A 16412-nucleotide genomic window follows, 5' to 3' on the forward strand; every position below is an offset into this window, starting at 1 on the left:
CGTCTGTCAATTGTAACCGCGTTACAGTAACGTGATAGAATATACTCCAAAACATTTCTTAAGAGAAGAGGTTAATTTTGCCCAGCAGTTGAACATTTACAGGTTACATTACAAAGTACATCTTAGGCAATAATGTATAATTATCAAAGCGCCAATGTTAATAAGTATTACCACCAAGATTGCCACAAGAAATTGTAATTGTTTTTTTTCCTTCTTAAAAACAATCATTCCAATTTTGCGACATATTTTTAACTTAAAAAAATCTCGTCTCAGATTTATAATCAATTAGATTATAGTAAATATATGAGTTTTATAGTCCTTAATATTAATTAATTTATATCAAAGGCGCCGAGGTAGGTAAACAGGTTGCAGTATTCTCAACAATTTTCTAAGTTGGCTCGTTTACAGCCGCTGTCACGACGTTCCGTAGTTCCGAAATTCATGCACATTTCTCCTCGAATTTCATGTTTAAATTGTTAAAAGGCTGTGCACCGTTCGAGTATCACCAACTATGCAGTAAAATTCACATTTTTCGAGAACATTGAAAGTTTAAAATATCTGAGAAAGTTGGTCGTGCGATGAAAACCTTTTCGGATGGATATTTTGAAGGATCGACGATATATTGAATGTTAGGGGATAAAATATCAATACTTTCACACGAATATTATGTAATTTTATTAAAACGCGTTTATATATAAATAATCTCTTAACAACCCGTCAAATAATTATATACCAGGTAAAAGTACATGAAAAAGTATGTACGTAAGTACGTAAGTAGTATGTATGTAAGTACTATCTTCAGTGGAGCTACCACCGGTTCGGAAAGTAGATTCTACCGAGAAGAACCGGCAAAAAAGTCAGTAGTTACTCTTCAACATTTAAAAATACAGTCATGTTAGTTAAATGCAATTAAATGTATGCAATATATCATGGAAGTTAACAAGTTTCAATTCAATCCTTTTTTTGACGAGGCAGAACATCTTAATTCCTAAGGTTGGTGATGATGAAAATAGTTCTTACAATACAAATATCTATGAGCAGTGGTAACCATTTGTCAGCTACCTATTTTATACTTTTTTTATGGCGTAGGCTGGCAGACGAGCATATGGGCCACCTGATGGTAAGTGGTCACCATCACCCATAGACAATGACGCTGTAAGAAATATTAACTATTGTTTACATCGTCAATGTGCCACCAACCTTGGAAACTAAGATGTTATGTCCCTTGTGCCTGTAGTTAAACTGGCTCACTCACCCTTCAAACCGGAACACAACAATACTGAGTACTGTTATTTGGCGGTAGAATAACTGATGAGTGGGTGGTATCTACCCAGATGGGCTAGCACAAACTCTACCACCAAGTTAACTTAAACTAATATCAATACACTTAATAAAATAATTGTATTGTCACTAGAACTGTGTCTAAATAAATTCAGCTCTGATGTAGAGCTCACTTAGCATACCACATTTGACAAAAAACATAACAATAAATTCAATGTTTAATGATACGTATGTCATTATGAGTCGTTAAAGACATAAGTTATTTTAATCTCCATTTGCACAAAAGATTAGATATCAAAGCTGTTCCTCTTGGCAATGGGAAAAGCGTATTGCATAAAGCTAGCGCGACACATAATATGTTTTATGCGCACGCATTAAATCACTACGACAATCCGCATAGTCATTAATATCACGTAAGCCCTTTATCCGACGCATTCGCCGGTGCATTAGCCACTTACTGAGGCTTAATTTGTTGCTGTTGTAATTACATTCTACTACATTCAAAATTCGAATTCGGTCTCGACTTATTCGTGAGTATTCGTGTTTGGAATGTTTATTTATGATGTACTGGTTACCTGTCTTTGCTTATATACAAACTGATTGTGGCCCATGGCTTCGCTTGCGTGTTATGGATTAGTTGTCTCATATTTGACAAAGAAGTATGCCCTTTCTTGGAGTTCAAGTTTGGTTCATACCAAATTTCACCAAATTCGTTTTAGTGCAAGAGCGACAGACAGACATATAGACAGTCATATGGACAGGTAGACAGACGGACAAAGTTACTTTCATATTTACATTTATAATATTAGTATACATAACTCAATTGATGTGCAGTCGGGGTAAGAAAAGGTTCGTCACCTTAAGATCTATTTTCATGTGCCCAGTATGAGCGATAATCTGCTTTACCGATTGAGAATAACATATTGCTTCGCAATGATTTGATGTTTAGATTCAAAAGGTATTAAGAGTTTAAGACTTGATAAATGAATTAATTTCAAAACTGACGAAAGTTATCTTACTCTGACTATACGTGGCACATTCCATTACCTCATTCAATTAGCAAAATTTTTTCCGAGACAATCACTACGGCCATTGATAAAAATCTTTTCAAAAATTGAGTTTTTCAATTTAAACTCTGCGGAGGAATTATTTTATTACATGTTGTGATGACGTGAAGGACTACACTGCCTTCTTCATTGTTCCTAGTTTTACCTCAACCAGTTACATCCGGTTAGTAGACGTAATTTCGGCGTATTATAGTTTGAAGTGGATCCGTCCGTGACGTTGAATACGGCTTGTAAATAGTTGACATTATGAGTGTTATTTCAGAGAGATCTTTATAAGAGCTCTTTGTTACTTTGAATTACTACTATTTTATAAAAAAATGCGATTGGTACGTGAATAAATGAGCTACCTGATGTTTAATTATCACTGGACTCTAGGTATATGAGGCTACAAAGAAATGTTGGCAACGTTAAATCAACGCAAACCATGATTGTTTATGTAAATACTCACTCACTTTTTAAAAGTAAATTTTACAATATAACCTATATTGTAAAATTCTTAGTTCTTACACAAAAACTGTTTATGTAATTGTTATTTTTCATGCTTTTCGTTAAGAGATGAAAAGGCTTCATTCACTGTTGCATTCACAGTCTTTAATAAGTATGAATTACAATTTTTTCATCTAGGATTTCACCTGTATATTGCCATGAAGGTCGGATGGTATTAAATATATTTTTTAGAAAAAAACCTATGGGCTATTCCAGGCTACCTCAAAACTCAAACTCAAATAACTTTATTCAATATAGAAGCATTACACTTTCTTATTGATGGTCAATTGAAACACTACCACCGGTTCGGAAAAGAAAATACCCTGACCTGAGAAATACCGACGAAAGAAACTCAGCGGGTTTTTTTTTGTTTGTCTCATATATTATATAAATAAACAATTTAATATGAGATGAAATAGCCAGGAGGCGATCGTTTCATTCCCAAGGTATGCTATCGATCATAAACTCATTAGTTGTATAATAACCTTTTGTATCTATATCTATGCATAAAATTAGTATTTGATTGTAACTATTATATATGTAATTATAATCAGCTACTGTAAGCAATCTCTTGTTTTTTATCAAAACACATTACTTGTACATACAAAGTAACAGTTATAGTGATAGCTACACAATATTGCTACGGCGTAGCTAGTTACTACAGTCTGCTATAACTCGGCGGTCGGCTGACGGCGGCTTAGAGGCTTATACGCACCGGTGGTCTGCCAACGTACTGCCTGTGATTGTAATGAAATTTAGCTTTGAGTGAATTTTTGGATTAAAAACAGACAAAACTAACTCGTAACAAATACTGCAGGCCTTTGTAAAAATAAAGATAAGCAGATTACGCTACAGCAACGGATGCGAGTGAAAAAACCGTGATGTCTCTTTGTTGTCAAAACTCTTTTACAGTAACCTTATATAAATAACGTACGTAAGCTTATTTATTTTCTCGGTGGCTTGGTAAATACTATTCACTCAATATAAATTCTATCGCCAAACAGAAAAATAAAATAATTTTGCGGGAAAAACATCAAGAGGAAACCTGTATTTGTCTAATATCATAAAAATTGGAACAGCGTAGTGGAATATCTTCCAAACCATTTCCTCAAAGGGAGATGAGCCCATCAGTGGGAATTTAGAGGCTGTTGTTGTATACTAATTGTTTTATGAAGATAAGTACTGTCAAATAAAGAGTTGAATTGTTAATATTGACATTTCATTACGTATTTTTGGAACTTTGTAGTTTAAATCTTAAAATACTATTTACGATGCACGAATCGTAGAAAATACAACATACAAAAAGCATTTCGCTCGCTTACTACTTGCTAATGTCATTTACATGAGGTCTTTGAACTTTTACCTCAAAATTCTTTTATTTCTCACTTAACTCGTTCACAGAAAACGTTTTAAGTGACGCAAAAAATTGTTCATTTACCTAATTTTTAATTTAACATAAAAAAAATCTTTATTCAAGTAGGCTTTTTGAAGCACTATTGAATCGTGATTTTATAGTACTATATTCAGTAAAGCTACCACCTGTTTGGAATGTATATGTTACCGTAGTTCAGTAGTTATCTTTCCAACATTTAAAATACAAATTTATGTTAGTTAAATACAAATATCATCACGTACGAAAATAGTTATCCGTTTTGTTATATTATTTATGTATATATATAATGAATTACTGCTTAGGTACCTTATATGTTATTGAGTTGGTAAGGACTCTATTAAATGAAGTTTTTGAACTCATTCTACTAAGCTTTTCCACTGAGTCCTGAGATGTGTATATAACAAAATCTAATACAAAAAATATTTACCCCCATAGGAAGTCTTTATAAAAAGGATAAAAAAATATATATTTTGTTGGATTTCCACTAACGGTTTTCAGCTGTTGTTCATGATTTCTATAAATTGTAATAAAGTAATAATGAGAAAACTCAGCTCATTATTTTATACCAACATATACATATACAGTACTAATTTAAAGACAATATCGCGCACATAGCTAATTCTGTCACACCAACTCGGTTAAAGAACCGAACCCAAAATATTCTCCAGCCCTGGGATATTATTCAGTGGTGCTTGCCTGGGTTTGAACCCGCAATCATCGGTTGCACGCAGTGGTTAGAAAGCGTGCATCTGCGTACGAAAGCGGGCATCTCGGCTATTAATTCCACCAACCCGCATTGCAACCGCGTGGTGGATTAAGTTCCAAAAAATCTTCTCCCTAAAGGGATAGGAGGCCTTAGCCCAGCAGTGGGAAATTTTCAGACTGTTGTTATTGGGATATTAACTTTAAACATGACCTTGGGACAAAATTAATTTAAAGTTTTCTTTCATATGATATATTTTATATACATAAATTTAACAATTCAAAAGTCTATTCTCCGCAATTAATCGACCGTTTGTATTATACTAATTGGTATAATAATTTAATAAACTACCCCCGGTTTCAATTTTAAATGTTTTCAGGTAGAATCTTCGGTATGCTCATTAAAATTTCCCTCAAAACAATCTCAATATTTCCGTACCTTATAAAGGCATCCCTTTGTAGGGTAACCACTTTTATTTTGCATGTTTCTATAGCCGAACAACATAATTTTATTAAGGTTTAAGAGTCACTTTATTTTTATATTCGTAATGTTACATTTTATGCAGAACTATAATTAAGTACATACATTTGAAAGATAAAGATGAGACTTTAACTCCCTCACAGTGGGCAAAGGCTGTCTACTGTCGTGAAGAGTAAATTCATTCTTAGATTTACTTAAAACATTTTCAGGACTACACACATATTACTTTTCAATACCAAATACGTATTTTAGTTTTATTGTTTTATTAATATAAAGATTTAGAATATATTATTTTCAGAGCACGAAGCACGTATAAAATTGAACAGATAATGGTTGTAGACGTAAGGAATAGTAGTATATTTATAAATTAACCATCTATATATGTTTATTATGATATGTTTGTTAGATGTAATTTTAGAATGCTTCCATGTATATGGCTAAAATGGTGTTTTATTCTAATACATAAATTCACAGTATCTGCCAATTTAGCAAAATAAATAATTATCTTAAAATTATATTGAACAATTAATAAAGTCATTCATCATTAACCATGGTTACCCCAGCGCGTAATCTCTGTACTCTGCCGGAAGTCCATTTAATTATCTAACAAGCCCCGCTAAAGAAAACAGTGGAAACGCTTTTAGCCCCAACAAGCCTTAAGCACCAGATTTCCCTAAATTATTCAAAGCATTATATGCAGCATACGTGAGTTAGAGCTTTTACGAGCAAGCATTCAAAATGTGAACATACATTTATTTTAATATTCCTTAAAATATTTAAAAGTTAAAAAAAAAATTATTAAGTAATACTGGTTTAGTTACAAGGAAAAAGTGTTAACCCATGGGTAGAAATACGATCATAATCAATATGTACTATATAATTTATTTGTATTATTTCGATAGGCTAATAATCAAATAGGCCATCTGATGATAAGTGGTCTCCACTGCACATAAATAAAAAGCAAAAGCTGAGATGGTCCAGTGGTTAGAACGCGTGCATCTTAACCGATGATTGCGGGTTCAAACCCAGCAAGCACCATTATATATATGTGCTTAATTTGTGTTTATAATTCATCTCGTGCTCGGCGGTGAAGGAAAACATCGTGAAGAAACCTGCATGTGTATAATTTCATCGAAATCCTGCCACATGTGCATTCCACCAACCCGCATTAGAACAGCGTGGTGGAATATGTTCTCTCTCTTTAATGGAAGAGCAGTCCTTATCCCAGCAGTGGGAAATTTACAGGCTGTTACTTTACTGTACAAAAATATTGACGCCGTATGAAATATAACCAATACGCTTCCATCATTTTGTACTGATATGTCGCTTGTAACGTACGCATTATAAGTAAAGTTACTTACTCCAACAACTTGGATTAATTTAATTATATGAGAATATTGTTACAACTGATAATAAAATAGCCTTTATTGATGCTTTTACAATAACTTGATATATGCCTAATCGTTAAAAACATTCTAATTCTACTGTATATTAAATCTGTTTTTGTTAAACTGCTTGTCTATCGACAAAGGACTTCTCTAAAGATTTCCACGTATATTTCCACGCTTACCTTCATATAAATAACTTAAATGTTAAAAAGAATAATCATTGAGTTCCTTGCTGGTTCTTCTCGGTAGAAACTACATTTCGAACCGATGGTAGCTTCCCTTAATATATTTGTTAAACGACGATTCAAAAGTGCTTCTAAAAGCCTACTTGAATAAAGTATATTTTGTATATCATATCATCCATAAATAGACGGGCTTTTCCTCTAGTTGGTACTTTGGTAAGATATTTAACGCAATGTATTTTTTCAGACGGAGATATGTTCCAGTGCACTGACTGACGTCATACACGCCGTGATCAACGGGACCGATGGTTGCCTCTTTTGCTTCGGACATGCAGGACTAGGTATATACATATATAATATCTATAATATAATACAGTTATTCTCATTATTATTCTATAAAAGTAACTAGACTATTTTACGAGTTAAAATACTTTATAAAATAATTGTTGAAGATACCAAATTTAGAAAATTAAGAAGGGTTTCATATAATACAGAAGGTTCATAAAACAATTAGTTGTATTTATATTGTTAGAAATACATTTAATGAACTCATATTTTGTCAATGAATCCGATTTCACAAAAGAGTAATCGATTTTAAAACGTCATCCGTGTGGCTTTAGAAATAATGCAAGAAGTTTTCCCGCGCAAGATTATTATTAAAAAACAAAAGAAAGTCGAGAAAGAGTCACGCATGGAATGACAACAGGAGATTATTGTAATATAGAATTTTTAACTTAAAGACTGTTTATTGAATGAAGCAAATAATTAATAAATATTCTATGCACTAGTGTATAATATAAAAAAAAAATATAAATATAAAAAATACCTACGACGTAACTCGCTTTGTTTGCAGAATTAACTTCCCTTTTAAACTTAGGTTATAAATTAACTAGACAGCGCGATAAGACAGCGTTCCTTTCCCATACCTTAACAATGCCTGGCCTATTCGTATATATTTTACGTCATTTGACAACATATTCATAGTGAAAATTAAGATTACATAAAACCTTATTTCGAAATTTAATTAAATAATTTCAAGGTCAAATTTTTGTAAGCAGTTTTCTGTATATAACGTTTGAATTAAGCTTGTTAGAGTAGATACCACTGAGACATCATATTTTCCGCCATCAAACAGCAATAGTATTGTTGTTTTAAGGTTTGAAAGGTGAGTGAGTTAATGCAACTACTGGCATAAGAGACAACATCTTAGTTCGGAAGGTTGGTAAGGAACGGTTAATATTTCTAACAGCGCATCGCCCCTAAATAAATACAGTGAGTCTACTGATAGATATCGGTCCAGTAGACTCACTGTCACTTAAATGTGTAGCAATGTATTCCATAAAAAAAAATAGAAAATAAAAACATAAAAAAATCTAATGAGAATGGATCAATTTCTACCACACGTCATGAGTTGTAGACATTATTTTGCTTGTGTAATAACACATAAATGCATAAAAGCAAGCTATTATATTGAAAGTAAATACATTAAATCTTCCTCCAAGTGATACAACACACAGTGAACTGTTTTACCTACATCGTCAAGCACTAGATGAAACAAAAACACAAATTAAACACATGCAATTTACTCAGCCATTCCAGCAATCGTATTTAGCAATACAAAATGCAACCATATAAAGAGACAATACGTTCCTAACACGAGGATCTCTTAGTAAAATATTCACTCTGTGAGCCCGAGCGTTGCACTATTTATAAGACAACCGCCGTGAAACTCTGGCACAAAGATTTGCATCGAAATGGAAGCCGCTAACAGTTAATTGAAACTTTAATACTGGAGAAACTTATGTGTAACTTTTAGTAGGTGATGAAACGACTAATCGTATACTTTCTTAACAGCTGTTTGACTTTAATCAAATCTTAATTAGAATTCTATAATCTTAATTAAAAAATGCATGCGTTATATATAATTTGTAACGACAAAGATGCACATGTCAGAAATCATAATTATAGGTACATTCAGTTTGGCTAATCATGCTTTCAAATTAAAAAATTAAATATTAAACGTACTCTGTTTTTTTTTTAATAATTAATAGAACCATTATATGGCTGCATTATAGGATTAATTAATCATAGTTTTAGATGAGAAATAAGGAGAAAAAGTAATGAAATGTATGTACAGTGTCACGATCACTTTTACAAGAAGTTAAAAGATTTAACAGAGACAAAATGAATACCAATCAAAATGAATGAGCGAATGGTAACGATGATAATGAATTGAGCAAGATCTAGAGATATTTAAGAATATATTTAAGAACTTTTTCTAAGAATGTGCTAAGCCAATGGCCATTTTTAGAAATTTACAATATACAAACATACATTGAAATATATTAAATAGGAAAAACATTTATTATATTTCAAAAGTTACAAGAACAAAGTACTCTTGAACGATTTTCTTAATAAACGAGCAGATATTATTAACGACTTGTGCCGACATTGTAAGTCTTACTCAGCGGCGAGGATTAAGGTTTTAAATGCAAATTGAATGAAAGCCTCACGAACGGAACTTTGAGGGAACGTGGCTGGGATCCCGCGGAAACCTGGCTTACTGTATCATCCCGCTTATTTCGGGGATTGTCGATCCCGCGGAGTGAATAATTAGAACCTCGTTTTAATTATATCGGAGACGGAGGCGCTGCTAATGTTATATAAATAGTGCTGAGGATTAGATTATTAATTGGATACGTTAATATTTATACAACGATATGTGCTTACTGCCGTGTTATATGATCATTTATAAGGTAGAATATTATGTATATACATATATATAGATAATATTATACTATATAAATAGCCATTTTTTACTCAATGCATATACATGGTACATATAATAAATCGATCGATCAGTCTGTCTCTTTGTTCCGGCTAATCTCTGGAACGGCTTGACCAATTTTGACGGCAGACTGACTTTCACTAGCAGATAACTGATGTAATAGGGATTAACTTAGACTACAATATACTTTTTTTGTTATATTCAAACGCGTACAAGAGCGCGGACACAACTAGTATATCATGTAATACTATGAATTGAACGTAAAGTTATATAGAAACTTTGATGTGAAACAATGAGTATGAGGGTAATTTGTATAACTAAGTATTCTATATTATCATATGAATATAAAAAAGAAATTAGAAAAATATATAAGTAATTCAAATCCATATGATACCCTGCGTGCTGTAAGCCATTCTTCTTAAAACTCAATCATTGGTTTAGTTTACCCCACCACTTTCCAAAGCGGTTTCATAGACACACATGTGTAATGTGTATGTCTTGTATCACGATCACGCACGAAATAAAGTATAAATACAAGTTGAAAACATAGAGAAAGGAATCCACCAGTGCGAAGATTATAACCGACGTTCTTTTGTTTGTAACACACGTATTTTTATCATAAGCTCCATTGTACCCACTCGCTTAAGAAAGGAATTATGTCTATTTACGCACTTAAGAATACGAAATCTGCCAATTAAATAGCTGTGTTTAGGTTAATGATCTTTTAAAAAAGATACCTACACAATTATCTATAATTGTTTTTACGCTATTGATTGATGGACAAGCATATGTGTCACCTGATGGTAGTAATCACCACCGATCATAAACAATGATAAGAAATATTAACCATAATGCGCCACCAAACTTGGGAACTAAGAGATTATGTCCCTTGTGCCAATAGTTACACTGGATTACTCACCCTTCAAACCAGAACACAACAGTACCAAGTGCTTTTGTTTGGCGGTAGAATATCTGATGAGTGTAACCTACCCAAACTGGCTTGCACAAAGGCCTACCACCAAATAAATGCCATACATATAAACATGCCAATTCTTTGTGCAGGAAAGTCGTACACAATGTTGGGGCGACCAGACTCCACGGCCACACTTGGTGCCATACCATGCGCCATATCTTGGCTGTTCCGGGGTATCGCAGAGCAGAGACATAAATGCGGCACTCGGTTCTCCGTGAGAGTGTCTGCTGTGGAGCTGTGCACTAATACGAATCAAATACGTGACCTTTTGGCGCCGTACCAAAATGGTAAGTTGATTTTATTAACTCGCCTGATAATACTCTTAGTGCAAATTAAATTAATAATAATATCTTCATAACTCTATTTTTAAAATATAAAAATATTATAAATTAATACTCATCAATTCACTTAATATAATCATAGTTACCCACTGCTGGGCTAAGCCTAAAGGGAGAGGCATTTGAAGATTTTTGGATCATATTGCACCACGCTCCAATGCGGCTTGGTGGATACATAATGGCAAAATTTCGTTGAAAATAGTCACATGCAGGTTTTATCACTATGATTTCCTTCACCGCCGAGCACGAGATGAATTATACACTAAAATTAAGCACATGAAAATTCAGCGGTGCTTGGCTGGGTTTGAACCTACAATCATCGGTTAAGATGCACGCGTTCTAACCACTGGGCCATCTCGACTCAATCAATTGTGGACAACGTGTTGTCTTATTAACTATGTTGCTACATAATAAAATTAAGTTATTATATTTCCGTAATACTATTTCTTTTAACAGACACGGAACAATCGCCTGGAGTATACCTTCGAGACGATCCTCTTTTCGGCACACATCTGCAAAACCAGTCAGAACTTCGAGTGCATAGCGCTGAAAAAGCAGCATTTTATTTGGATGCGGCCCTAGCGACGCGTGGAATGAGAGAGGAGGGAAAAGACAGTCATCTCCTGTACACATTACACATTTACCAGTATAGTGTAGGCGGAAAGGGTGCAGGTAGGTCTTAATATCTTGAAAAAAATTCAATACTTACATCAAATTCCAATAAATAGACGCCTTTATGAGAATTCATAAATATTATTAAGCATTCGATAAATATTAACAGTTTACAAATTTAATTTTAATCTATTTATTTGTATTCTATTTTTAAATCCACTTATTTAACGGATATGAATGTTTTATTATTCTCGTTCAGGCAAATTTCTGGAGCTTTTGCTGCCGAGACAGATTTAAAATAAAAATTCATTTCTTTATTTACAGTTGCCGGTGGCCGGAGCCGTTTGCACTTGATAGATTTGGGAAATTCAGAACGAGGAAAAACTAACGGAGGTATACCGTTATCTGGGTTGGGGAATATACTTCTTGCCATATTTAATGGTCAGCGACATTTACCTTATCGGGATCACAATCTGACACACGTCTTAAAAGAATGCTTAGGCTCCTTGACATGTCACACTGCTATGATTGTCCACGTATCTCCAAATGGCCAAAATTATTCCGACACATTAACAACATTACAATTGGCCTCACGAATACATAGATTACGAAGAAGAAAAGTGAAATATAGTTCTAACAATAACGCTGGTTCTGGAGGCAGTTCTGGTGAAGATGCCTCAAAACCAAGTAGCAGTGAACCTGATCCGTCGAGTAGTGATTTATCAGCGGATACAGTCATTTATGTTGGACCGTTAGATGATGCAACTGACGGCGAACATCCCCCAGTGTATATACCGCATATCAATTCGGGTGACAACAGGTGTATTTTAAGTAAAGCCTTGAGAGGTTCAGCAGCTGAACAAAAACAGAAATCATCTCTATCTAAAGTCGTTGAAGAGAAAAGTCCTGTGCATAAATTGCATTCGTCGCCTAAAGCATCACCTATGAAAAATCTAACTCAACCCAATTTTACTCCGAAGTCGTCACCTGTACACACAGCTTCAACTAAAGCGGCTCCTCTGAAAAAACAGGCAGCAAAGCACGGTGATGAAGGAAAAAATAATAGTGATGAACAATGGATCGATGGTCCTCGGATTTCAAAGTCAAAACTAGTTGAAGCACGACATATTATAAAAGAAACGCAGGGGAAAAAGAGAGAAACTTGGATCGATGGTCCAATGCAAGAAACTAAGCTGCCGCTACAATTTGAATCTGTACCAATACAACCGAATGCTGTACCTTTACAAGTTGGTGTTCTTAATTCTTTCGGAAGCGAAAGTATCGGTTATGGGTATATGGATAACCATAAGAAAAATATGATAAAGAAATGGGTCGAAAATCAAACATCTCAAATTCAAAAATCTAGACACAGTTCTCCAAGCCATAAAGCACAACCACCTCATAAAGAAGAACAGAGAGGACCTGAAGAAGGGGAAACGACACATCGAATGGAAATCAAAGATGCAGCAAGAAGGATTCATGTCGAAGAATCTACTATTAGGACAGGTTTAAAGGCAGGATCAAAAGGCATGGCAATAGAGGAGGAAAATCCAGGTCAGCTTGATCCTAGCTTAAGTCGAAAACCGTCCAGTGCCAGATCATCCACAAAGAATGAGCCTGATGAAGATGATGACAGCGAAGAGTTAGCGGAAATTCCGCCGGCACTACCTTTGATGAACCCAAGTAGCCTCAGCAGTAGAGAAGTGTCAATGGAAAGCTTAGATAGTAAATACAAAGAAAGAATGAGAATGGACGATGAAATGATTTCCAGGCGGAGTAGAGATTTAGATCTTCATGGAATGAGTAAAGGGCACGTAGATGATGAAGATGATATTTTAGAATTAATAGAGGTTGAAGAACCTTTAGAGCCAGTTCCAATGCAAGACAGCTGTCTTCAAGTTACAGAAGAAGATATTGCATACTGTATGGGTTATGCTGATCATTCTTTTGGTGATATAGACCATGGAGATGGTGAGGACCATCCACTTAGAATTTTAAGCCAAGAAAATTTAACCGTAGCTTCAACTTTTACTGATACACTTTCAATGTACAGTGAAGTTGAAAGACAAATAAGAAATGAAGCATATCTAAGACAAACTATAGGGTTTTACACACATCACTTTGGAGATCATCCAATAGACTTAAATCCTCAAGAAAGCTTACCTTCATCACGCTCAAGGCTAGAAGAGCTCATGGGATTAACAGAGTTATATGGTTCTCGTAGAATGTTGGATAGTAGTAGCAATGTACCTAATCCTAGAATTGCGCCCCAATTTCAATCACTTTCAATGTGTAACGTTAGAGATACTGAAGATTATCATGGCGACGGATCTGTATATAGTGAACCTGCATATCGGCCAAGTGACAAAATTTGTGATAGTTGCAAGAGGTCTATGTCGAGGCCGTGTAGTGCTGTAGGGGAATGCGATGCGTACCATGACTTAGACATAGCGCACAATGACCCTTATGGACCTTTTGAGAGATATAGATCAAACGATATTACAGATGCCCGGATAGCATCTTTAAGGCATCCGGATGGAGCATCTGATCCAAATTTAAGAGAAGAAAATCGCATGCCCGGTAGTGGAGCGCCATCTAGTAATTTTAAAGAACTAAAATCAAATTTACATCTAGAGGTTACACCACCGGTTGTTACAATCGAACCGCGTTCTGAAAAGTGTGAAAAGGGTGATAAAAATGTTGCAAGAGTAGTTGCAAGCTGTAAACCAGATGGATATGACAGCGGACATGAGTCCACGCCCAGAACTGGAAAGCACAGTCCTGCGGCAACTTCGAGAAGAGCAGAATCCGGTTATGATTCCGTACCGAGAGATTCTGATGCGTCTTCTTTAGATTCTTATCCTACTCGAAGAGCGGCTGTTGCAAGAGCACACGCCAAAAAACATACAACGGCTAAATATAAACAACACAGCGACCGATCGTTCTGTTCATGGTTGAGAAATCCTTTCACTTGCAAATACGCGGACACTGATCCTGAAATTAGTGACTTTTAACAATAAAGCAAAATTTATAAACTTTATATAACGGTACAAAAATGTACTTATAGTATTTAAAATCTAAATAGTTATATCATTAAGCTACGTTACCGAATTTAATCTGGAGACTGCTTTTGTACTCTAGACGTACTCGTATTTATACAACAAAAGCTTTGGCACTGATCCAATGAGGTTACCACTGTATTTTTCTGAACCTTATGAAGCTTCTAGTTCTGCTCCGAAATATATTTTTAAAGACGTACTTAGTGAGTTTATTGGATCGTATAATAAATGTAACACATTGTAAATAATACAGAGACGAACATGTTATGCAACGAAAATAAATCGACCCAGTTAGAGAACTATTACTGCTCATTTTTTGTACTTTTATATAATCATTGACATCATCTTTAATCGGTACGTTAATAATTGCAACTGTTGTTTAGCTTTTTATAAGGAATGTATAAAAATAAAAGCAAGAGTCTTCCTCTGTCTTCCCCGCCTCTGATGTCGTACTGTAAAGGCACTGCCATTTTATCAACCTTTGCTACCACTGATATCTTCAAAAATGTTTTCGATGCATTTCTTCCAATCACTTAATGAGATATTTTAAAATTGGAAAATAACTCACAGTTTGATTTGTGTGAAGAAAATACCGTTACTTTGATAACGTACAATCATTCGTTTGGAATATAACTTTAGGTTTTATTAGATTTCTTGTTCATGATAATTAAGTGAATGGATCGAATGTTATTTTATATTGATAAGAAATTATCTAGAGATAAGACTGTTGTGTCATCGGCCATGTTCTAAATAGCTTTAATATTTTATTATCATCTTCAAAATCGGCGAGACCGTTTGTAAATAAAACTCGAATGCAATCACTATGGCTTTATAAAATGTTGGTGAATTAGTTATCGCTTTATTGTCAATGTTCTGTTATATACCATTTAATATTATATAAATATATATATCGTAAATTCTACTATGCGTTCGTATTAGTTTAAAATAAAATGTTCGATTTGAACCGACTTGTTTTTTGTGTTATTTTCTTTTATCTCACTCAATTTTTATTTTTTTATTTGATGATTTGGATACAAGGGCTAAATTTAGTGAGTATTAAAATATCCTTAAAATGAATGAAAAATATTAAAAAATACACACACACACAATTTTGAGAATACAATATTAAGGATATAAGAACAAACTAGCGTCGTTTGTTGTTGTTGTCACACAAATATAAATATAACAATGCAAATTAAACTTTTTACAGCACAATTAATTTTAAAACCATTTATTTCAACTTATTTTAAAGAATACAATTGCACCCGCCGTGCAGTAAAAACTCATGAATAAATAACGTAAAAACTTTCTCAAGTTTTATGGTTAAATTCTTTACCCTTGGTAATTCGAAAATCTTATGGGATACTAACTTTATCCCCATGCAAAAACTTTTAAGGGGAGCCCTATTATCTTTCATTTCTCATGTAATTTAACATTCTCCTTACGCCTCGGGAAAATCATGCTATCAAACACTAAGTTACCCTCTTCAGCGAGGGGTGACAACTTTTTCCGAAATCTCCCAATAATTTGGCAAAGTGGCAGCTGTTTAGGCCATAACGATTATCGGGCGCTAAAAAGATTTTGCGTTAACATTTGCGCTGAGATTTTGGGGGAGAAATGAAATTGTTGTTAAGAGAGTATTACTATTAAGCCTTTCATTTT

At 34.1% G+C, this 16412-nt stretch overlaps 1 protein-coding gene across 2 annotated transcripts in view; it reads left to right on the top strand.

Annotated features, from left to right (window-relative positions):
- The window catches only part of LOC124531981 (kinesin-like protein CG14535), a 415871-nt gene extending 400196 nt beyond the window's left edge, over nt 1–15675 (top strand). For both annotated transcript variants that reach the window (XM_047106585.1, XM_047106586.1), the window contains 4 exons: nt 7228–7321; nt 10831–11028; nt 11536–11751; nt 12016–15675. In XM_047106585.1, the coding sequence (XP_046962541.1) occupies nt 7228–7321; nt 10831–11028; nt 11536–11751; nt 12016–14705 (3198 nt within the window). In that variant the 3' untranslated portion in view covers nt 14706–15675. The remainder of the gene's footprint in view (nt 1–7227; nt 7322–10830; nt 11029–11535; nt 11752–12015) is intronic.
- Nucleotides 15676–16412: the final 737 nt, after the last annotated feature.

This window comes from Vanessa cardui, chromosome 8, assembly GCF_905220365.1.
Source record: "Vanessa cardui chromosome 8, ilVanCard2.1, whole genome shotgun sequence".
Lineage (NCBI taxonomy): Eukaryota > Metazoa > Arthropoda > Insecta > Lepidoptera > Nymphalidae > Vanessa > Vanessa cardui.